General features: G+C 39.1%; 1 protein-coding gene across 5 annotated transcripts; it reads right to left on the reverse strand.

Moving 5' to 3' along the window:
* Positions 1–560: 560 nt before the first annotated feature.
* MRPL39 (mitochondrial ribosomal protein L39) lies at positions 561–22,733 on the reverse strand. 5 transcript variants are annotated; one of them, XR_010725219.1, is made up of 12 exons: positions 22,631–22,733; positions 21,175–21,381; positions 20,810–20,949; positions 20,049–20,148; positions 18,714–18,781; positions 17,366–17,478; positions 15,792–15,857; positions 14,473–14,626; positions 13,407–13,454; positions 12,650–12,735; positions 11,023–11,095; positions 561–1,192 (listed from the first exon to the last, which is right to left on the reverse strand). XR_010725219.1 is itself a non-coding variant. In XM_066208562.1 (11 exons), exons 1-10 carry the CDS (start codon positions 22,689–22,691, stop codon positions 12,652–12,654), a joined length of 1,041 nt encoding a protein of 346 aa, XP_066064659.1. In that variant the 5' UTR covers positions 22,692–22,733; the 3' UTR covers positions 561–1,192; positions 12,650–12,651. The 5 variants fall into 5 exon arrangements, 3 of the variants coding, with proteins under 3 accessions (XP_066064659.1, XP_066064650.1, XP_066064645.1); XR_010725212.1 differs by having other exon boundaries at positions 561–1,197; XM_066208562.1 differs by lacking the exon at positions 11,023–11,095.
* Between the last annotated feature and the right edge of the window lie 1,423 nt (positions 22,734–24,156).

Here is a 24,156-nt window from a genome sequence, read left to right on the forward strand (position 1 = left end):
AACAGTATGTTTAAGATGGAATTTGACAGATTTTTTTCCTTATATTTCAGTGGTTGGCAAATGGAACTGTTGCATTTCAGCCATCTTAGTGAGTTCTGAATGAAAATATTTTTAAAAAATCATAGAACTTCCAAAGTTCAAGGCAAAAAGATCCTGTATTCACAGTGAAAATGTATTTATATAAATAAATAAATATATATTTTTATATATATATATATTTTATATATATATATATGTATATATAAAAGATACAATCCTCAGTGTCTGAGAAAAATCAGGCAGTAGCAGCCACCATTTTCGCTGCTAAAAATAAATTGGATTTTTCAAGGAATATGTTTATATATATATATATATACATATATACATATATATATATATACACACATATATATATATGTATATGTATATATATATATATATATGTATATATAAAAGATACAATCCTCAGTGTCTGAGAAAAATCAGGCAGTAGCAGCCACCATTTTCGCTGCTAAAAATAAATTGGATTTTTCAAGGAATATGTTCAGAACATAAGAACTGTATAATAAATGTACCTCCTGCCCATTTAGACCAGACCAACCTGTCTTTCCAGTTCTCTGCCGTGGTCTTTCAATGGTGTTAAAAAATGATATACAATTTTAGTAACAGGCTTCTAAACCCACTGGTTTACAGTCTTCCACATAAGCCCTATTTTCACTAGAGTACGTCCCTGGTTTTAGAGGTTTTGCAGCTGTTCCAGCTGTAGCTGTCCAGTGCCTCTGAACATTTCTTGAGGTTTGTGTTTCTCTGTCTAGATATGCCAGGGTTAATTGCAACACAAAAAGTCCAGGCAGGACAGCCCTGGATGTAAAAGTAAGAAACACCTCACCACAGTGAACTCCCTCTTCAGTCAGAAGATACTGATATCTCTCAATAGAAGAAGATATCTCTCTCTCTCTCTCACAACATACCCGCAACCTGTTTAAGTGTACCAGTACCACTAAACAATCATTTGTTGTTGTTGTTATTATTATTATTATTATTATTATTCAATTCAAAGGCTGATGTCAAGATATCTGAGGGAAGGAAAGTACTTGGTGCATTTTTAAAAAATCCTCAGTTTGATTGGAGTTTTCTGTTTTCCTTGGGGTTTCTCTACTTTCTTCTTCTTCTTCTTCTTCTTCTTCTTTTTCTTCTTCTTCTTTTTTAAGCTCTGTTCTAAGAAAAGGAAAGTGGGGGATTTACTAAAAGCAAGGCAAGTCGGTTAGTTATGAGTCACCTTCATGACTTATAAAGGGTCTCAGGTTGTTTGGAGTGGGCTTTCTTCACCGAACTCATGCTGAAGGGATATCAGAAGACCAGCCAGATCAACACATCCCCTTGGCAACTGCTCCTGCCTCATTTTTCATTTGCCTTCTTTCTCTGTCTCTCTCTTTTGCTCTCTCTCTTTAAAAGGAGAAAAAAAAAAAAAAGAAAAAAAAAAAAAAGAAAAAAAAAAGCCAAGCTGAGTGATCATGGTTAACCTGTGAGATGGAACAAAGGAAGTCTGAGGCCTTCTTGCTGCATTGGTTTTGCTTGTATCTCTGTGTACAGACACTGCCTTATAGCAGGTAGGTTTTTCAGCTTGGTTCTTTGGTGTTTGTTTTTTTTGCATGCACTCTTTTTTACAAATGAGAAGCTTGTGTTCTAAAGGAGATGAGACCAGGCCAAGGGAGGGGCCCCCAGGGCAGGGCTTAAACACAAGGAGGCTGAATTTCAAACTTTTGCACACATGCAGAAATACTCTAGCAGGCATCCTTATGGAATATGCCTCCAGCCATCCAGACTCACACAGCCTCCAGGGAATGCAAAGGCAGTCCCCTTGCTGCTTTTGAATTCACCTTCATGGTGACTTCATTTATCTGGTGGGACAGGACATGCATGCATGCTGCTTGTTAGCTCACCCTCCCCTGCTTTTGTTCTGAGGTCAACAGTTTAGAAGACTATACAACATGGAATAGAATTTCTACAGCATTTCAATTGCCTACTTGGAAGAGTTTAATGATGCATCTGCAGTTACGGTCTTGCCTACAGCTTACCAGAGGTATTTTGAGGTGTGGAAAAGTAACTGCATAAACCAGTGTGACTTTTTAAATTTTGACCAAAGAAGTAGTTTTGGATAATATGTCAAGTTTTGGTCCTCATTTCATAAATAAGCAGCAGAGAAATGCCTTTTTAAAAATATACCCATTAGACTTGCATAATTTGCTATGGTTTGTTTTTTTCTTTTTAAAATTAACATGATTCAAACACCGATATAAGAACTCAGCATAGTTTTCTTGAAATCCCTAATCATATCAACAAAAAAGAATTCCATGCTCAGAATTAATACCTGTCAAGCGAAAACTGTAAGGTTTTTGATGACAAAAATTTGCTCTTGATTCAAATTCTGGCAGCAAATATCTAAGATTAATAATTTCTTCTACTAGCTTTTCAATATGGCAATTTTTAATTTACAAAGGAGCAAGCAAAGTAGCTGAAAGTTAGTATTAAAGAAAAATTTTCAGCTACTTGAGCCACAAAGTGGAGGCATGTTTTATTAAACAGGGAAGTTTTCGGCAGAGAAATCTTTTTCTATCTACATACACGTCTTTGAGCTCTCCCAGTATCTTAAAAACCTGAATTCAATTTTTTTTAATGTTTTTAAAAGAACAGCTTTACTTTCTGAGAAATTAAATGAGAAGACTTAAAAACCTCTGAAAATGTAAATAGGATATCTGAAAATGGATGGTTGTGTATTGTTTGTATGTAACAGCCTTTTGTAGGTGATTAAAACATTCATAGAATTGTTAATTGTATTAACTCTAATTCTCTTTCAGTCAAAATTAGATTTCTGCTATTCAAAGCTAAAAACATCTCTGAAACTGGCACATTCCATTTTGGTCTTATTTTTTACAAAAAATGGGTTTTTCAATGACTGCAGAACAATAGATTTAAAAGACACTCTCACACACTACCAAAGCATCAGGCTTGGGGTCTATCACAGTCTGATTCCTCCAACACGACTGTGAGTTTACATACTCAGGTATTAGCACTGCAGATTTCTGGCCTTGGTGAACTACCTTTCCTCCCACTAGAAAAGGACTTTGTAGATGTGACAGCACAACCCTAAGCACCATCAGATAAGGCTTCCCAAAAGGCAAGTTCTAAGTTCTTTTTGCTGTTTGGAGAACACCTTTTACTTTTCTAAACTGGCTACTGAATTTTGCAGAGTTGTATTACTTTCCTAAGCTGCACACACTTTTCATAAGAAAAAATTATACTGGGAAGTACTACCAAAGCTTGTCTTCTTCCTATCTAAATGTCTTCTTCCTATCAACCCAAGGACAAAAGACTGAATTCTATTCCAGATTTGAGACAAAGGTGGCCCTCTAGTTGGGTAGTAAGTAAATAAGAATTTGGTCATTGGAACTGGAGAGGCAAAACTGGCTAAGAGTCACATAACCAGACTAATGAGCTAGTTGCTCCTAATCCTGCAGTGGACTACCGTAAGTCCCCTCAGAACCTTGAGGTACCTTACAAAATTGTCCAAATGTACAGGTGGAGAGAGAAGCATTTGTCACAGTTAAACTAAGTATTTTGAACTACACTTGTGATGATACTTCTGAAGGGAATCTGAATTTTTAATTGGACAACTTCCATGGAGGCAGTAGCAGTGAAAGTAGATGTGAAGTCTGAACATGAAAATAAAACACACACATATTTGAGGTCACTGCAACAGATGAAGGAACAGAGAAGCAGATGAGTGGATGGGGCCTAAGACCCAGAGGTCAGCAGATAAGATAGGAAGGATACACGCTTTATTCTGATGATAGGGGAAGGAAGACAGTGCTGGAAAAGGCAAGAGGAAAGTCACACCAGATCTTATGAACTTTTTCTTTACTAATGTTGCAAGAGAAATAACAGGGGATTTTATTTATTTATATTTAAACCTGAGTAGATGGCCACTGTTTACACTGATGTCAAGGCCACATTTTTTGAGCTGTTTGAGAAGACAGCAGGGAGCAATACAGGTATTTGTTCATGTAAAGGAAACCTGACAGCTGTACAAAAGGCTGTTACAAAGGTTCAGCAAGAGGAAACACGTGTCATTTCTCACCACTTCCTGATAAAGCATGATTTGTATTTCTGCCTTTAGAGGACATAAGCCAAACAGTTTGCAGTGCTGGAGGTGTTACGCAGCTTTTAAATCCAAAACTGAAATGCAAGTATAGTAGCCTAGGCAAAATTGTACTATTACCTAAATCCAAGATCATAGGAGTAGAAAAGCCTGAAAGTAAATTTTCATCTGTGGTTCTGGCCTTGTGCTTTTGTAAAGAAGGCCCAGTTCTGGAGTAAAGCTGCAGAGACCAGCTGCTGCCCAAAGTCTCTCACTTATATCACTGCTCAGCAATACTGCTGAAAGTTGGCATGGGCAAGTACAGCACGCATACAGCTCCTTTAGAGAAACCATTATTAGATCGTTCAAGTGATCAGTTTCAAAACAATTGCTTTTCTGAGTCTGAACACAGGCAGACTGAAGAGAAAAGTACTGTCAACCACAAATTGCTGCTGCAAGCCACAGATAAAAACATTTGCTTTTTAGCAAAACTCATTTAAGACATGAAATTAGAGTTTGGAAGCATGGTGTAAAGAATAGCAACCTGTAATACATTTAAGAGAGTGCAAATTAACAAACATTTTCTACAAATATTCTAGAGGCAGTAGACTTGGAGGTGATAGAAGCTTTTGGTATGAAAACTCTTGTCCTACTGTCTAAAGTGATCCTTATCCAAAGGTTAATGAAGACAAATTTTTCCACAAAAGGAACTGATGTTTTGCATTGAACCCTTCATACATATGTATACCCATTGGGTGATATCAAGTGAATAAGGATTTAGGGACTTAAGAGACATTAAAAGCACAATAATTGAATGAAATAATAATTCAGGTTAAAAAGACTCTCTGAAGATCATCAAATTCAAAGCCCTGCTCAAAGAAGGTTCTATGCAGAATGAATTTAGGTAAGAAAATAGCCTGTTATTGACAGGAATTACTGGTTTTCTTTCCTCCAAAAAAAAATACAAACCCAAAAAAACCCACCAAACCCCCCAAAAACCCCCAAAAAACCCCACAAAAAAACAAAAAAAACCCACAAAAACAAAACAAACCAAACCAAAAAAATTAATACCATATTTGGGTCTTTTATCCTCTTCTCCTGGCCTATGTCCCTCACCCTAACCACACATACCATGAACAGACACACAACATTTTATCACAGGTTTAAAACCTGTTCACTTCACTGCCCACAAAGGCAAATCTTACACCACAGCTCTCTGTGCCCGACTTCAGTAGGAGTTTACTCTGAACACTCACCAGAGCTCTGAATCATCACTTTAAACCTGAGGTTTGGAAATTTCTAAGCTGCTTTTTTTCTGCCCACCAAAATTTTATATTCACCTTGGAATTTTTACTTGCCACTCACATATTGCAGCCATGTATGAGGTTGGTTTCATTTAGAGTGGCACAAAGTGAAAGGTAATTTCCCTAAAATCTCTAAATTAGATCATACTCTTACTATGACATTTTAACTTCCTCTTAAAACATGTGTTAGTAACAGTAGGGAAGTTATAAAAGCACATCAGTTTCTTTAAATTTACATACAAAAAAAGATCTCCAAAACTGCCTCATATATAATGTCTCATTTCTCATAGGGGCTTTCTTGTTACTTTTTGATTAAACAACAGAAAGGTGGTCGTTGTTTTTTTAAGCAGTTACTGGGAGATCAAAGAGAAAAGAAACAAGATTCAACTATTTATGGACTCTGCACAGGAGCTGACACTTTATTTCAGAAGGATGGATAACAAAAAATATATTTCAATCAAGACATACTTAGCAGAGAACTAAATGGGCATTATTTAGGCCTTTTTAAAAATGCTTGGAAAGACTTCCTACAATTCAACCCTTATCACTGATGTAAGTAACTGAAAATTCTAAAAATAAATCTGGTAGTTTAATATATAATGATAATTCTCTACCCTTGCTTTTACTGAGTGCATTTCTATTTCATTATGTGATTTCTTTGCAGATTTTTAAAATTGCTGATTTCGAAAACCGTATCTCCTTGTTTGTTTCCAGACGAGAACTGATAATAGGCTTAAAGAAGTAAAAAAGTGTTTAACTTTGGTCAAAAAGATTCAGCACATTAATTTTATGGTCAAAACATCAGTTAATGGTCTGGTAAATATTATGAAGCAATTAGCAAACAGCTCAATAAAGACAATTATATTCATTAATCCCACTCTACTGGTACGTGGGTGTAGGAGCGCTGCATATGGATGCTAGAGCAGCAACCAGATCTGTTCATTAGGTTTTCGTTCTGCTCATTTATACCAGAATCCAAAGGAATATTTGTTGCCTAATCATCAACCTCGCATGCTGATGAAACTATGATTGTATTTTAGCTCTGTTCCTCACTTCCTGTTAAGGAGTCAGCTCTCCTGAGAGGCATTTTTTCTTAGTTAAAGCAGAATAAAAAAAGTAATTTTTGCTTTTGTTTTTTTGGGAGTTTAAAACATTTTGAGAAACTAGGCTTATATTAGAAGTCTTCATTAACAGATATCTAAATAGAAACAAAATTAAGCTACACCATGCTGCAATCTGTATTCTTCCTGCTCACAGCAAGCATAATGCACTCACTGATCAATGCACTCCGGTTCTCTCTCCAAATAAAACAATTGCAGGTTTGACTGGGTTTAAATGTACAGCAGATGGTTCCTGTGTATTTAACTGCAATAATAACTTCGCTGATATCTCTCCATCCTCTGCCATAATTTCTTGATTTTTTTTTTTTTTCTTTTCATTTTTTTTCTTTAGGTATGTCAAAACCCAGGGCTTTGAGTTCTTTGCATCTCATACTCCAGTCTCTGGAGGTCTTCTGTTGGCTGTATGTTGTTAATGCTAATCGTGATAGGGGTTTTTACCTATGGCTGACTCCTACATGTTAGCATTAGCACTGTACCATGCCTCTTACCAGAATTCACACGGAACAAGCTGTTGCTGTGGGAGGAGAACAGAATTCATGAATCAGTCAGTGCTATGCTGGGAAAAAACTCTACATGTAAAAAGACAAGTAGTTCTGCATACAGGCATGCTTCCTAGAATGCTTGCTAGGTATAGGGTCTGGAAAAGCAGCGAAAAATAGCAGCTTTGTGTATTAGCAAGTCCTTACTAGTATGTTGAATGTGTAACATCTTGAATGCAACAACCTTACTTTATCACTTTTTAGCTCTTTTGGGTTTACTTTCTACACAAATATTTAGTTTCTTCATTTTTATTTAGGAAAGAAAATGGATGGATTAAACTTTTGGCATGTACAGCTTCTATTAATTTCTATAGAATTTTATTATTTGTAAGAGAAAAACTGACAGAAATTTGAGATTCCATTGTCAGTTCTTTAGGAGAAATGGATCAATGGGTCATTGTGAGAAAATGAAAATATCTTTAGTTTACTTTAGGATTGCCCATGCATTTTAAACTTTTTGAAGTCTTAGAAAACTGTAAGAGAAAGAGGAAAGTATTTTTATATTTATTTTGTGGAAGGTCAAAATAGTTCCTGAATATTCACAGTCACAAAACCTGAGTCACAGATCCAGTTCTTCAAACTCTCCCTTGTCTCTACTTAAATCTACTTGGGGAACAGTTTAGCTGTGAAACATTAATTCGATGGGAGATCAAAAGGGAAAACTAAAAAACTCAAAGTACTCACCATTAATTAAGAAAAATGTTAATGGTTGTGCTGTATCAATATAAACACCTTTTTCTGTTATCAGTGTTCTGCCTCTGAATCCCCAGTATTAGGAATGATCACAGAGCACTCAAGACCACAGAAACTTATAAATCAATGGTCTCATGAAAAAGTGTCTCATACAAAGAGTCTCACTGAATGTGATTTTTACACTCAGACAGAAATGCTGCAGGGCATAAATGTTTTCCAAATCAGGCTCTAGGTTAAGTGGCTTCCCCAGGATGCATACAGCTGGGGAGCCATAACCACCAAAAAGGAAAAAACACTTTTATCCCTTCCAAAGTCAGAGCCATAGCTCTGAGAGGGAATTCTCAAAGTGGTGCAGCATATTTTTTTAAAGAGAGGCATATTTCTATTAACTTTCCAGGGAAAATGGCTTTAAAAGCAGGAAGAAAATTGGGGCAAAAGAGAAGAGAGAAAATCTTATTTCTTGGTTAACCCTTAAGCTCAGTTTGATTTCCCTGTCCATTGGAGGCCACATTCAGCAGTATCAATTTGCCGAAGCAGAGATGATTCTAGAGCATTTATCCTGTACAGACACATGTCAATAGAAGGTGTCTTAAGGAAGAAAACAGGTATTTCCACTCACCATCCTGATTCATAGTCATGCCATAAAAATCAAGTATTTGTTCCCTCACATTTTTTCTCTTTAAAAGGTAAGTAACTTGCAAACTTAAAAAACACGTAGCAATTATAAAGATGGTCCAATATTAGACCAATTATGTGTATTCTTTCTGCATAGCTGATTCCCCAGAAAAGCAAACATAGTTATGTTCTGGATATTATATTAGCAGATACCCAAATAATAGGTTTTCATGTCACTCTGAAAAAATGTTAATGCTGTCCATGACTGGGGTTAAGTCTCATGAAAAGCCACAGCATGATAGCATTACCATTTTCAGATGGTTGGTGTTCTTCAATAAATACCCACTGTCAACTCTTCCCATCAAACATCGTTATGCTGCCAAGTGCCTGTGTCTGTAAAATCTAATAAAATAAATGTAGCAAGTTAATCAGCCTAAAATATAACAAAGTACTGCGCTGAGTGCAGTAGTTCTAGATAAGTTAACAAAAAGCAGTAGAAGATTACCCCTTGCCAGAAGTTAAAATAGAAAAGGATCTGGCTGCTATCATGAAAGGACTTGATGTCTACTGATGATTGTTTTCATCACTTGCACGAGTTCAATTTCCCAGGGAAGACCTTTATTGCCTGGTAAGAAAAAATAACTTTTTCTTAGCATTTAATTCCTTCTGTTATGAAATAAGTCGTACTATATCCTAATTGCCTTTTTTATCTGCAAAATCCATGATAACATGAAATACGGAATATTTCTTTGGAAAAAAAATTCTCAGTTGGTTTTATGCGTCAGCTGGAACTGCTCAACCTTCCCACTGCCACCTCTTAGGATCAAGACACCATGTAGCTTTAACCTTCATACAGGGCTTTCTTTTTTTGGATAAAACCAGTAAACAAAAGGGAAAAATATAAAGTTTCAATTCTTTCAAACAAAATGCAGAAAGAGGAACAACGTGAATGTGAGAAGCCATGAAGCTACTACTGAGTTATGTAACAAGGAAAAAAGCTTCAGTTCCTGCCTTTTCTCCTGTAATCATAAAATCCTGGAATGGGTTAGGTTCATAGGGGCCTCAAAGATCATCCTGTTCCAACCCCCCCAGCCACAGGCAGGGACACTTGCCACCAGACTAGGATGCACCAAGCTCCATCCAATCTGACCTCGAACACTTCCAGAGGTACTCACAAGTTTTCTGAACAACACTTTCTTATGTCTCACCACTTTCACCATAAAATTTTTTCTTATTTATTCCTTATCAGAATCTGGCCAGTATCATCTTCTGCACATGTATATTGGCCTAAGTGACCCTACCCTCCCCTTTCTCCACTTTGCAGCATTGTGTCCTCCTAGATTCTTCCCTACCTTTATCTGGTTCTGCAGTTCTTTTGCTGAGTAAAATTTGCCTCTTTAAACACAGAAATTTAACAAAAAGGAATAGCCAAGAAGGAAAATTGGCTAAATTCTGCAGTGTCTTTTGCTCATCTATCCATCCCTAATCCCTGCAGTTTCCTATAGTGTTCAGTATAGAAAATAACATCTACTTTTCTATCTCTTTTTGAACTGATCAGTGATGGTGTCTTCTGACTATTTCCAGTGGAGAAGATTGGGCCAGGTCCCAGGGTAAGCAGGAGAATGCACAAACACCCAGAATCCACACTCGGACAGAGCTTTGCCATACCCATTTTGGTATTTTATATAACCCCACAGCTTTAAGTTTGGTATACAGTGATAGTTACAGGTGTGTGTTGCAGCACAACCCCAAATAGTCAGCCAGGCTGGAACTACTCTGCAGTTCAGCTGAAGTTCAGAAAACCTACGTCAAACAGAGAAAGGAAGCATCACTCTAACCCAGTTGCAGCAACAGCCCTCTCAGCAGACAATTGAGGCATTTTATGCACCAAGAGGCAGTGGTAAAATAAACGGCCTTAAGCTCAGGGTTGTATCTCCCTGCTCTTGTGGCTGTGGGGGGAACTAAGCACTGCTTCCATTTGTTCTCGCGCTCATCCAAGAAATGTTCAGGACTTTTCTAGCAGTGCCATCACTTAATACACATCAGGCAGGGAGTACTCAAAATACCGTATAAGCCATCCCCTCAAAAAAACACAGATGTTTTTCTCTGCACATGTGGCTCTGAATCCCATTTTGGCAAAACAGACTTGAATCTACATTTCTATTTCAAGATGTGCTATAGTGAGAAAGAAATGAACACTATTGCCCTGTTCCCTTAACTGTTGCTGTGCTCTGTGAGAATCCTGGTGCTTTTCAAAGGCATCCTCCAGCTGGATCTCTTCCAAAGATTGACCTATCTTCTGGACCCCATGGAAGTCAAGGTGTGAGCAGAGAGTTCTGTAGAAGTTTGAGCTTCCACCTTTTTATGTACAGACCTCCAAGGAAGGGTCTGCTACAGACCCAAACAGCATTTTCAGTACTGTAGTCGCGCACTTACAAAAGTCCCTTTTGTGGGGATTTACCTGTGAGGCAACTTAGTTGCTCCTCCAACCAAAACACCTCAAACCCCTAACATAAAGAACAAGCAAAAAAACCCCTCTCCCCAGCCCCCCAAAAAGGAACACACGAGAAAAGCTCTGAAATTCCAGCTAGAGTTAAAAAAGGTATATTCCTAAGGGACAGCAGCACTCTCACCTTCCTCTGCAGCTGGTGGAATCCAGGAGGAATTCTGGATACACAAAACGGCAAGCAGACATCAGGGGACTCTCTGGGTTGTAACAGAACAAGCTTAAGATTCAAAACAGACCACCTGCACTGGATCCCAAACCAGACGGCAAAATTTTGCCAGTCTTGGGTTAATCAAACACGGCAAGTAGTGCATTAAACAACAAACAAAAACCAAGCAACCAAGCAAAACTAAAAGAAAACCACAACAAAAGCCAAAAAACCAACAAAAACAGCAAATTTTTGTGTACCTTAAGAAACAATGCCTGCTTCTTCAACATCACCAGAACAACAGGTTCAAAGCCAAAGTATACTCTGACAAGTTCAATTTAATGAAAATATATAGAATGTGTAAATGCATATGTGTACTTTCACATACGGTAAACTTTGAATCAATAATCCTATTTAAAAAAATAAGTATCTGATACCATTGTAAAAAGTCCTCTGCAACATTAATCAAGAGGGAAAAAAACCCTCAGTTTTCCAAGTATCCGGAGAAGACATGGGTTATACCTAAATGTATTTTACTGAACTACTACCCTGCTCTCACAAAACTGTGGTGTCAACTGATTAGGAACCATGTGATGCAGTTGATGGTAAAAAAAAATAACTGGGATAAAATTCAGAGAAAATATTTGCACTTCAAAAAGTAATAATAATTTCCTCTGGTATAATGAAAAGAGTTCTAATGAGTTAGGGATGAAAATACAACATTAGAAAACACCATTTAACAAAACCCCCTCGTGAAATTTAATTGAAGTCACCGTATTTAAATATTAAAGAAAGAAAATGCATAATGAATTTTACTACACTGGGGATGCAAGCAATGAACTACGTTCTTGGTATTATTCTGGAAAATGATCTTTAATGCACTTGTGCAGCAGAAAGAAATCATTAAGCTATAAAACTTTCTGGCTTTCACATTCTGCTATTTTTGTATTGCTAAAGCAACGGCAATTACATCTTTACATACAAAAAAATACATACATACATAATTGTCGCCGGTAGGGACATGAAAGAACCACACTCACTCAGGTTCAGAGGTGAGCAGAGAAAAGAAAAAGTTTATTATCATTTGGGATTTAAATAGGATTTGGAGTTTGGTCAAGGATTGGTAGATGACAGGAACACCTTTCTGACCCTAGTGGTCAGTTCACCAGTCCACCACAGACTGGTACGAAAACAATCGACTTGTTTATGTTACATTTGTGAGAGACTCCACTAAAAATATATAAACAGTCATCAGAAGGCTAAAGAATCAAAGCGACACATAACATATACAAAGGTATCTTTTTAAGATACTATTTGTCTCAATTTTCTATTGTATTAGGACAAATTCATATGGATAGACAAATGAAATTACTCTTGTCAAGATAAGGACAGGAGCAACTTGCAAGTTACTGCAGATAAAATATTACCTTCCCTCTCCCCACCCTTTTTTTCTTTAAGGAAATCTTTAAAGTGGACTGAAACATCTCATGTATACCTGTGTCTATACTTATCTATGACGTAGGTCACAGAATTCAAGTTAATTACCCAAGACATTTTTGTATGAGGCACAAACAGGTCATGTAAAAAGACACATTTTATTACGTACATTTAGAGGTTCAACTTAAATTGACATCTTTCATCTTTTGCCTCAAGATATTGTGCTGCTGCTTCCAAATATTCTTCTTCAGCAACCTGCAGAAAGATATCAATTTTGTTATATTTTAAAAAATTATTTCACTCTCCTTGATCCTGAAAATCCTTGCCTCATACAGTCACTGTAACAAGAAAGGACAACCTACAAAGTCTTGATCTTCTTCAAAATTAAACAGCCTGAAGGACAAGATTATTCAAACTAAGTTCAGGGATGATGACATGGGGAAGCCTCAGAACATATCCTTGGCTAACAAGTTTCAGAAGGCATGAAGTACTTTTTTTTCTGTCTCTTGACAAACTAGTAAGTAAAATTATTGATCTGAAAGCTCTAAAACAGCTGCTCTTTAATACTTACAAAGACTTCCTATGTTTAAACATGTCTTTATAGTGGTTATTTGGTCATACATGGGTTATAATATTTTATAGTTCCATTTACCTTAAAATATTTTAATTGCACAAATCGTATCAATCAAAGAGTATATGATTTTTTTAATGGCGTAATACATTTTAATAACAGACCTCAGAAAGAGTGCTACCATGTTCTCTAACAAACAAGCAAACAGATTTCCGATTTCCATTCACCTGTGAATATTTCCATTCCTAAAGTTATGTTCTTGTGTATACTACCTACCTCTAATCATTCAAATTGTCCTCTATCAGAGCATACCTTTGTATTTGGTAACATGTACTTCACCACTAGTAAGACTTACCAGCCTCTTTGATCTTTCCAGCAGTTTGTGCCACACAGTGTGGTGAGCCTGTGTGAAATGACATTAAATGATGTTAACACAAGTAAAAAATAATCTTATCACAGAATAGATTCTGATAAATGTATAGAAATGATGGCGCAAAACCATAATAGTGCCCAGTTCAAATGCCACAACTTAACAACTTAGGTGTCCAATTTGCCCATATTCACGCTGGGGACTTGAATAAATGTCTACTCATCACATGCCCCATCCCTGGAAGAGTTCATGGCCAGGCTGGATGGAGCTCTGAGCAACCTGGTCCAGTGGAAGGTGCCCCTGCCTATGGAAGGGGAATTGGAACTGTATGAACTTTAAGGCCCCTTCTAACCCAAACCATTCCATGGTTCTATGATTCATCCTCTGTGTGGAATCCTTGAGGAGCGAATTGGCAAAAATGGGAATTATGCTTAGGAAGGGAACACAGAGATGACCTGAGGAACCCTTGAAAACTTTTCCAACTAAGACAATAGCACATGTGCTAGACCATAAGGTCAAAACCATGTAAGTCAACAGGAATGGGAATAAAGACTCCTGCCTCCACCTTCAATTCTGCAAAGGCTTTGTTTAAGACTCATTAGCACTAAGACTTTTTTTTGTTTTTGCTACATTTTACTTTGGTGTCATGAAATTCTTTGAATGGTATATTTATCATGAGTATAAATACAGAGTTCTGCTCTTTTAAGCACTGTCAGTAGCCTTGCTGTCAGAAGATCGGCATGCACAACTTAGGCAAGCAGAATGAAATATCCACACAGAAATTACACAACTGAAACAACACTTTCCATACTGAAAAATAATATCATGGGCCTTCTCATGCAAACTTTTCTAGTTCTGACTGCAGAGCCACAACAGTTTCAGGAAAATGTACCCCAAATATCCAACACAGTCATCATTAGGGGTCCTCCCTTGCTATGGCTTTCAACTATGAATTCCATTTAGCTACCAACACAGCACCTAACAAAGATGGGAACATAGGCAAAATGCTCTAACTTAAAGAAGGAAAACCTGTGCAAATTGGATTACTTACCTTCAAATGGACTGGCAAGGACACACCCTGGAATCTCCTCATCAATTCAGACTGGTCAGTCTGAAGATTATGGGCTGCTGTTATCTCATACTGGAAACAGAAACTTGTCCTTGGAATATGAGGACCTTCACCAATATCTACAAAGTCACCAAACCTGGGGGGACAAAAAAACCCCCAGCTTATATGCCAAATATATTTGGAGCGAAATACAAGGAGACTAGGTTTGATTTTTGATTAGCAAATTCCAGTCAACAGAAAGAAAATCCACACAAATCTCCTGCTCAGTATTTTTAAGTTTCCTAAACCAAAAGTAAAGGTCACACAATTTCTTTAAAGGAACTTAGGAAATGTAAGCCTCAAGCCTAGGAAAGGATCTTAGGTTTAGAAAATCTTTGATGCCATGTTGGCTCTATAACCAGGATACTTGTCATTCACCAGAAATAGATTTGTCTCCAAGATTGCCTGTTTTCCATAGTACAGTGTTTACAACCTGCACAGTTATTTCCCTTTTCTATTCTTGGAAAACTGCAAATCAATTAAGAGAGACAGCATAGTACAGTAAAGAAATACTGAGAATGAACCTCTCCCAGAAAGCAATAGGTAAGGCCATTTTCCCCTTTATTGAGCAAATCAGAGTGGGAGGAAGAATGACACAACATTGTTCTAAAATTTCAAGAACCACCACTGCAAAGATATGTGCTCCTTTAGACAGATGTGGACCACAAAAACAAATTAAGAACTCTTTAGACATCTACTAAACTGAGTATCCTACAATGGCCTAAGATAGAAAATTGCCTGAGATACAATACAAGCTTCCTGCCTCCAGACTAAACTCTGTATCTTACGCCGTATTGCCAGAATGCTGTTCTATTCTCATCTCCACTACTACAAAGCAGTAGCTTGCAAGCTAGGAAGATCTTGACAACTTTGAAAGAAAAATCCATTATACAATGCTAACTCTTGTTTTCAAGCCAGTATTTGGTTGGTATTTTATTTAGCCTGCCAAGCTCTAGAGATTTATTCAGTTTTCATGTAAAAGCACTGAAAGCAATAAGACTTCTCTGGCACTTACCACTCTTAACATAACAAGAAACAGAAATGTAGTATCACGAAGTATAACAAAATAATGGTTGTTTAAAAAAAAAGAAGCAAACAAACAGCCCCAAGCAACTTAAGACAGACACAGACAGTAATGAATACAAGTGATCTTTGAATTTAAAACCATCACAAGTAACTTGCTCTTCTCACTTGCAGAGTACTTGTAATATACTCAAATGTTCCAGTGAATCTTCACAAACTGGGAGTTCAGTTTTGCTCACCTATGTAACAGTACAACTCCTTCCATATTCTGAGAAGCTTTTCTTTCTATCATCTCCATTTTGTATCTGGACAAGGAAAAAAAAATTTAAATCCTCATCTTTAACATCTAGTTCTTATAAGAACACTTCAGAAATTAATGTAATTCATTTAAAATTCCTAAAAATCATGCTTGTATTTATGTGAGCTTCAAGACTGGTTTAAATTCCTAATGACGACACATACTGACATGCTTCATTAACAGACCTATTAGTTAATCTCAGTTCATGGAAAAACTACAAAGATTTTACAGAGCACTACAGAAAGACACTTTAAAAATAATGTAATCATCAGGCACAGTCAACATGGGATCCTGGGACAGGATGTTTGGGAATGGTTTAATGCTGTGCTGGGAGGCAGTTCAGACTAGACATTAGGAAGCATTTCCTTAAGAGATGGTGTTCAAACACTGAACAAGCTCCTCAGAGTGGTGGTCGATGCCCCAAGCGTGTCACTGATTATTAAAGGCATTGCCCAGATGCCTCTTAATTTGCTGTAACTTGTCAGCCCCACATCAGTCAGGCAGTTGAACTAGGTGGTTGTTGTAGGTCCCCTCCTACTGAAACATCTATTCCAGTCCATTCTGTGCATACTTTATATGAGGGCTATGCTCCCACAGCACAGTTTTATTCAGAAAGACACAACGGACCTACTACTACAAATAAGAGTTTTCCAGGTCACCTGTAAGACTAGAAGAGGACACCATGAGACCACCTAAACTGATTTTATGCAATGTGTAGCCCTCAACAGCCGGTCACCTGCAATACAGCAAAGTGTTCTCTGTGCTTTCTATACACAGTATCTAGAGGTACCATCAAAAGTCAGCTCCCACCTGCTGTCAATACAGCCAACAATGTGGAGATGATGATCCATATGCCTCACTAAAATCACCTTCAGCATTAAGCTAAAAAATTGCAATTTTGCAACTTCATCGTAGTTTAATTTTGGTTCACAAAATGGTAAATTATTTATCATTTTCCCCCTACATCTTTCCAACTGCCAAAATGCTGTGGGCCAGAAACACGGCTAAGGTATTCTTTTCAGCAAAGAAGACAGGAGGTTTTGAACAAACCTGTCTTAATAGCACAAACCGAAGAATTTTACCCATTTTCCCCCTGCAGAGTTCAAAAACTGCATTTCATCAAATCTTCATTTGAAGATACCAGGACATGAAAAATGTACATTTCTTGAAACATGGAAGCCTTTCAGCAAAGGCTACCATGTCAAGGCTAACTACCAGAGTTCCAATTTAATAGTAGTGGAATCTTGAAGCTCACTAGTGAACAAAAGAAGTCTCAGTCTTTCATTTTGTCACAAAACTACCTCCAGTAAAGGTGCCCGGTGCTGGCCTCTGGAGAGAACAATAAGAACTAAGTAAGTTGGTGGAAAGAGAACGGAGGGAGGCTCATTCAGAGCAGTGGGAGAAGTACCTTCTTACTTCACCTGTCACATCTTACTTTAGATTTATAAAACCAAGCAGAGATTTGACTCGATTTCTAATTGCCTCTTTGAAAGAAAGGCAAATTCAGACACTCACATATTATGCTGAAACATTTCACGTGCTACTTTTGCTTCAACATGCAGTGTTTCAAAAGGCAGGTCATGATGGATTAGCTTTTTGGCATCCCTTGTAAGAGAACAGAAGTTGTCCTAAAGAAAGGACATAAAAACTGTAAGCACCTTTTCACAGCTATAGTGAACAGATAATGCACAGCAAACACTAAATATTAGTCAAAACAACAAAGATCATCTACTATAAACCCTAAATACAGCAATTTTACTATTGGAGTGTCTTACTATTATCACAGGAGCTCTACAAATCATCACTGTTTTAATGGACAGATTCAATTCCCAATCAGTAGGCATTTTTCCATCAGAAACAATATTTATTAATTAAACTGCCCAGGTTTTCCCTACATGGTACTGCATACAGTCTTACTACTGTTATATACTCATCTACATATCTTGAAAGTGAAGGGTCATGTCTTCACTTACAGATAAGCTCTACTGTGATAGATCAAAATGAAAAAAAAGTTCTGAATATTTAATAAATAAAAATTGGCCACCTTGGACCAGAATCCGACATTCTATGTAATTCAGATTTACTTGAAAATAAGAAATTGTTATGAGGTGAAATACATTTAAAATGTCATGCAGAAAATATTTCTAACTAAATTACTTCAGCTACAAGATCATATTGAAGAACAATTCTGCATTGTACCAATACTGCTTTGTAGCCATACACACCTCTGCTGGTTTTTGGTCACAAGAACAAGAATGGGCACCAGGTGGGTAAAACATCTGTGATCACAGACAGTTCTGATATTTATAGTATTCAGATTATTAGACTTACTGCAGAGCATGAAATATAGGCAAGCTATTAAGGAGCGCTGCAGCTGAATGTGCTCGCAGATTTTATTCAACAACTAACTGATTCCGCTGTAAACCAGCAGAAAATATGCCTTTTATACACTTTCATTTTCAGAGACTCTGCTCACACAAAGACTGTGGCTGCATCTACATTACCAAGCAAGAGCAGCTGAGGAGGAACAGATCTGTGCAGTAACAAAAATGGCACTGAGGTCCCCAACGGCCCCATCAGCTGTTTCTGAACTTGTACTTCAGACCAGATTGTTCTCTAGCTCCACAGACCTAAAGCCTGAAAGCGTGTGGAAGACAGCACAAGGTTTATTTTTGTCTGAAAGGAAATCTGAGAGCATTCTGCCATAGCACCAGTGTGTGCAGAGATCAGCTCCCAAAGAATATTCGAAATGTGCACTAACAAAAAGGGAAAAAAGCTGTCTCTTCTCCCCTACTAAAAAAGAGCAACTGGACAAGGACATAAGCAATAGAACTTTTTGGGCTTACGTTTGAAAAATGCTTACGTTTGTTGGTTTCCAGTCACTCAGTTTATTGTCCAAAACTACATCATAACAGAAAGCTCCAGAGATCACTGCAATTCCAATCCAAAGATAAAAATTTTCACGTTTGTAACAAAGTATGTACTTCACAATCATACTATATTCTTACATCAAAATGAATGAGAAGAAAACCAGAATTATCTCTAGAAATTCATCATAAAACAAAAGTTTCCAGCTCTGATTATACTGTAAAATGGCAGATTGAATTTGTGTTGTTTTAATTTCACTGAATGAGAAAGTACTTTGAAAGCAGTTTTAATGCAATGTCAGTATAACAGAATCAGTATAAAGAGGGAAAAAATACACTGCTTCACAAAATTGCATCTGACACTGCAGAAAAAACCCAAAACCACTCAGTTCAAAAATACTTCACTACTTTTCCATTGTATTCCTCATAAAATAAATGTGAGCTATTAAATGATAAAGAGGAATTTCTTGCATAGAGAAATCAGACAATATTAGAGCTGTTTATCCATGACATAAGCATGGAACAAATTTCTGGTAAAGACAACACAAATTTCTCTGACAGTTGTTAGAACACTCTTTTGTGTATATTGAGTTATGGCTATTTAGAAATCAAATCCATGAACCCAGTAAGATCACACTGTTTCTGTACATGCAGTATAATGATATAGCTGAGTATAGCCAAGATTATCCCAAATTCTGGTAGAACTGAAATATTTACCTGTACTTATCAATCACTACAAATGTTAAAATTGCTAAAAAAAGAAGCAGTTATAGCACTCCAGCCAGCAACCAACCTTCTCATATACTAAATGCATAATTACACACGTTTTGTTATTGAAACAATTTCTTCCCTTGTACATTTTCTCACTTTTCTAAATCTTAGATCACAGACGAGCAGAAGTTGTTAACAAGCTTGTTTGTACCTCAACAATCTTCCCACTTGGTGTAGACATTGTCATTTTTAGTAACTCAAGTGCTGGACAAGCTTATGCAGTTACTAGAGCAAATTCCACAGAAACATGTCATCATATCTAGATACCTTGCTCATGTCACTTCACAATACAGAGGTTTAGTTACTAATTTCAGCTATGAAATGCGCAGTGGTCTGAAACCCAGTGGCCACACAGACCAATTTTCTGAACATTGATAACAAAATTGCTTTCAGCGTGGTTATCATAAATTAAAGGCAACTACAACAGCATGTAATACACCTATCAACGTTAAGTACCATCAATCATTGGAAAAAGAGCCTCTGATTTTTTTCTAAGTTTGGTTATTAAACACTCACTTGAGAAGCAGCAAAAGACAATCAATATAAAACACTTTTATCACCTGGCACTTCTGGAGCCTTAACTAGGTTGACTGAATATTCATCCTTGAATGCTCGCTTTAGCACACAGGCCATGATCATGGCACAGGAACGCCAATATGCCTGCAATGAGAATTTCAGAACATGAATTTATTGCCTAGAAGCTAATTATAAAAATAAAAAAACAAACGAAACAAAAAAAACCCCAAAAACTTAACAGGATGATGCACAAACCTAGCTGCCAACCCAAGCATTCTATCCCTGGAATTGTTCAAGGCCAAGTTGGACAGGGCTATGAGCAACCTGGTCTAGTGGAAGGTATCCCTGCGCACAGCAGGGGATGGAACTGGATGAGCTTCTAATGTCCCTTCCAACCCAAGCTTTTCCATGATTCTATGATTACTTTCTTTGGTATTTAAACTTCTATTTGGAGATGCTTCTCCAAACAGAATCAAATAAAAAAATCAAAACAGCACTTAGAATGCAAGCCAGATGTAACTCTGGAGATACTTAAATCTGAAATCATAGAATAATACAACAATTGAAAGGAAAGCCAACAATTTACCTAGCCCACACACTGGTCCAGCTAATGACAGCCATGATGCAGCATTAAAAAAACATTTAAAATGCCTGAAATTTAATGACAACAAAGTTCAAGAAAGCAGACAGGCATGCAAAGCAGACAGGTGCACACAGAATCAAGTGGTCATAATCAGGGCCACCTGCAATGACACATGGTACAGAGAACCAGGGTCACCTACAATGGAACAAGATAGCAACTTACTTTGTTTACTTCCTCTGGATCTTCATCTTTGAAGGTAAGGAACTGAATTTCACATGATTTGGTCAGGGGTCTGTACATGTCCCAGATTTCACCATCCACAAAAGCCAGAACAGAGTTCTTGCAATGCCATTCACCTAAATCTACAGAAAGTAAAAAAAAAAAAATCCCTAAAGTATTAGTTATTAACCATATTTCTCAGGATCAGCAGTTCAAACTGCTGCATTTCTAACAACTGCAAGTTTCATATTTTTAAATTACTTGGAAAGAAGAACAGTGAAAAAAGCCTCCAAAAATTAACTGTTTCTATTTCAATTGGCAGCACAACATTCACCGTGAGTGGCTAGTTCAGAAGTCCATCCACTTACGCATAGCACAGTTGTATGGTGTAGACAGAGCCTTGTTCATGACAAACACACTACCAGGATGTAACTTCCCAGTGTATTTCACTTCAATTTTCTCAATTCGTGGGTGAAGAGATAATTGTCTCTCTTTCTCTTTGCTGAAGAGCTCATTACGCATGCGAACCACCTCATCAGGTGTCAGCTGAGAGAAAGCTGGTGTGGAAATGTATCCTGGTGACAGGAGAAATACAGAGTAAGCAGTAATCCTTGAGTAAGCAATGCTGGGGTGGGTCCAGCAGAGCATCCCTCTTATGAGGAAAGGCTGAGGGAACTGGGGCTGTTCAGCTTCAAGAAGAAAAGACTGAGAAGGGACCTCATCAACGTCTGTCAGTGTCTGCAGGGAGGGGTCAGAAGATGGACCAAGCTCTGCTCAGTGGTGCCCAGCAATGGGACAAGAAGCAAGGGGCAGAAAAGGATGCACAGGAAGTTCCACCTGAACATGAGGAAGAACTTTCCTGTACAGTGACCAAGCACTGGAACAGATTGTCCAGAGAGTGTGTGAAGTCTCCCTTACTGGAGCTATTTCAGAACCATCAGGATGCAATCCCGTGCCATGTGCTCTGGGATGATCCTACTTGAGCAGAGAGGTCGGACCAGGTGACCCACTGTGGTCTCTTCCAACCTCAACCAATCTGTGCCCCATACTGAGTTTTCAAAGCCTCTTTATAAGGTGTTGATTTCTACAACACTACCGATCACCCACCTGTCTGTCTCAGTATATACAAGGTAGCACTTCTGCAGCTCCAGCAAGTGACCATGCTGGGCCCCTGCACTGCCTGTACGAAGTCACAACAGGAGACTCTGAGGCAATAAAAGGGGTCAAAAAGATGATGAGGGGTCTCGAGCATCTCTTTTATGAGGAGAGACCGCGGGAGCTGGACCTGTTTAGTTTGGAGAGGACAAGACTGAAATGGGATCTCATTAATGCATATAAATATCTCAAAGGCGGGTGCCAAGAGGTTGGTGCCAGACTCCTTTCAGTGGTGACCAGCAACAAGACGAGAAGCAATGACCATAAACTAAAACACAAGAAGTTTCACTTCAACATGAAGAAGAACTTCTTTCCATGAAGAGGGGCAGAGCACTGGAATAACCTGCCCTGGGAGGGTGTGGAGTCTCTCTCCCTGGAGACATTCCAAATCCACTTGGACAAGTTTCTGTGTCACCTGCTCGTGGTGACCCTGTCCTGGCAGGGGACTTGGACTGGATGACCTCCAGAAGTCCCCTCCAACCCCAACTACTCTGTGGTTCAATACGAAAGTTAATGTCATTCCCTGGCTGCAAAGGCCCTTCCCTCAGAGAGGCAAACTCCTCCGCGGCCTAATAAGGGGCACCTCAGCCCCTGAAAGCACCGCCGCAGTACGAACCCGAGCTCAGCCCGACCCCGCACTCGCGGCTCCCGGCTCCCTCCCGCACTCACGGCTTCCGGCCCGCAGCCCGCGGGCGACCCACGGCCCCGCCATGCTCCACAGCTCCGCCATGCTGCCTTCTCCCGCGGTTCCGCCGGAAACACCGGCAACAGCCGCGCGGTTCCGCCGCTACTCCGCGCGACGCCGCAGGGCGGCAGGAGGCTCCCGGGTCCCGGCTGTCCCTGCTCCCTTCAGCAGCCCTGGCACAACTCAGAGCCACAGAATGTATTCTGCGTTGGAAGGGACCCGCAACGATCATCGGAGGATCCCATCCTGGTGGGTTAGAGGCTGGATATGACCAAGCCGTGTGTGCTGGGAGCCCAGAAACTCCCGTGTGCTGGGCTGCATCCAAAGCCCCGTAAGCAGCAGGGCAGGGAGGGGATTCTGCCCCTCTGCCCCGCTCTGCTGAGACCCCACCTGCAGGGCTGCATCCAGCTCTGGGATCCCAGCACACTAAGGACGGGGACCTGCTGGAACCAAGTCCAGAGGAGGCCACCAAGTTTATCAGAGGGATGGAAAACTCATGCTGTGAGGAAAGGCTGAGAGAACTGGGGCTGTTCAGCCTGGAAGAGAGAAAACTTTAGGGCATCCTAATTGCAGCCTTCCAGCACTTGAAGAAAACTTACAGAAAAGAGAGTCAAGACTATTTTCCGGAGCTTGCAGTGACAGAAGAAGGAGAAATGGCCTCAATTGAAAGAGAGTAGGTTTAGATTAGGTGTGAGGAAAAAATTCTTCCCTGTGATGGTGGTGAGGCCCTGGTACAGGTTGCCCAGAGAAGCTGTGGCTGTCTCATCCCTGGAAGTGTTCATAGTCAGGTTGGATGGGGCTTGGAGCAACCTGGTCTAGTGAATAGTGTCTCTGTCCATGGCAAGGGGTTGGAACGAGATGATTTTCAAGATCCTTTCCAACCCAAACCATTCTGTGAATCTATGACTCTGACTGCAGTCCAGCTCCTGGCCCTACCCAGAAAAACCCCAAGAATCCCACCACCCTTGTGTCTGAGACAGAGGTGGTGGAATCACATCATCTTTGCCCAGAGAAGTTCCAGAGTCTCCCTCACTGGAGATATTCCACAACCATCTGGACACAATCCTGTGCCAGGTGTTCTGGGATGACCCTGCTTGAGCAGGGAGGTTGGAAAAGGTAGTGCCTTCCAACCTGACCCACTCTGTGATTCTATGATTCTGTGAGCTCTGACAGTCTTGGTGCTGTGACCAGTGCCCTGGAGAGTAGTTCTAAACATTACTCTAAGGCAGGAACATAATCACAGAATGTCGTACCTCCACCACTCACTGCCTGCTCCCCTTTGCTACACTGCCCACCTGCACTGGGTTTGCATGGCTAGGCTTTGGGAAGTGAAGCAGGGGAACTATAGGGAAGCACCCCAGTATTTTTATCTGAGAAGCTGCCAGAAGCTTTCCTGGTGTCCAACAGAGCTGATGCCAGCTGGTTCTAAGGCAGACCCACTGCTGGCCAAGGTAAACCATCAGCAATAGTGGTAGTGCTCAGGGATAACAGATTTAAGAAGGGGAAAAAA

This window comes from Chamaea fasciata, unplaced genomic scaffold (assembly GCF_029207755.1).
Source record: "Chamaea fasciata isolate MVZ Bird 193981 ecotype frontalis unplaced genomic scaffold, bChaFas1.0.hap1 SCAF_2, whole genome shotgun sequence".
Lineage (NCBI taxonomy): Eukaryota > Metazoa > Chordata > Aves > Passeriformes > Sylviidae > Chamaea > Chamaea fasciata.

Excerpts from the sequence above, each read along its gene's own strand:
- MRPL39 (XM_066208562.1), bottom strand. The coding sequence starts at position 22,691 with ATGGCGGAGCTGTGGAGCATGGCGGGGCCGTGGGTCGCCCGCGGGCTG. Across the intron at positions 15,858-17,365 it reads GAAATGTTTCAGCATAATAT|ATACAAAATGGAGATGATAG; the intron begins GTGAGTGTCTGA and ends TTCCTTGTCCAG. Across the intron at positions 13,455-14,472 it reads CCTTGCCAGTCCATTTGAAG|GCTCACCACACTGTGTGGCA; the intron begins GTAAGTAATCCA and ends CATTTCACACAG.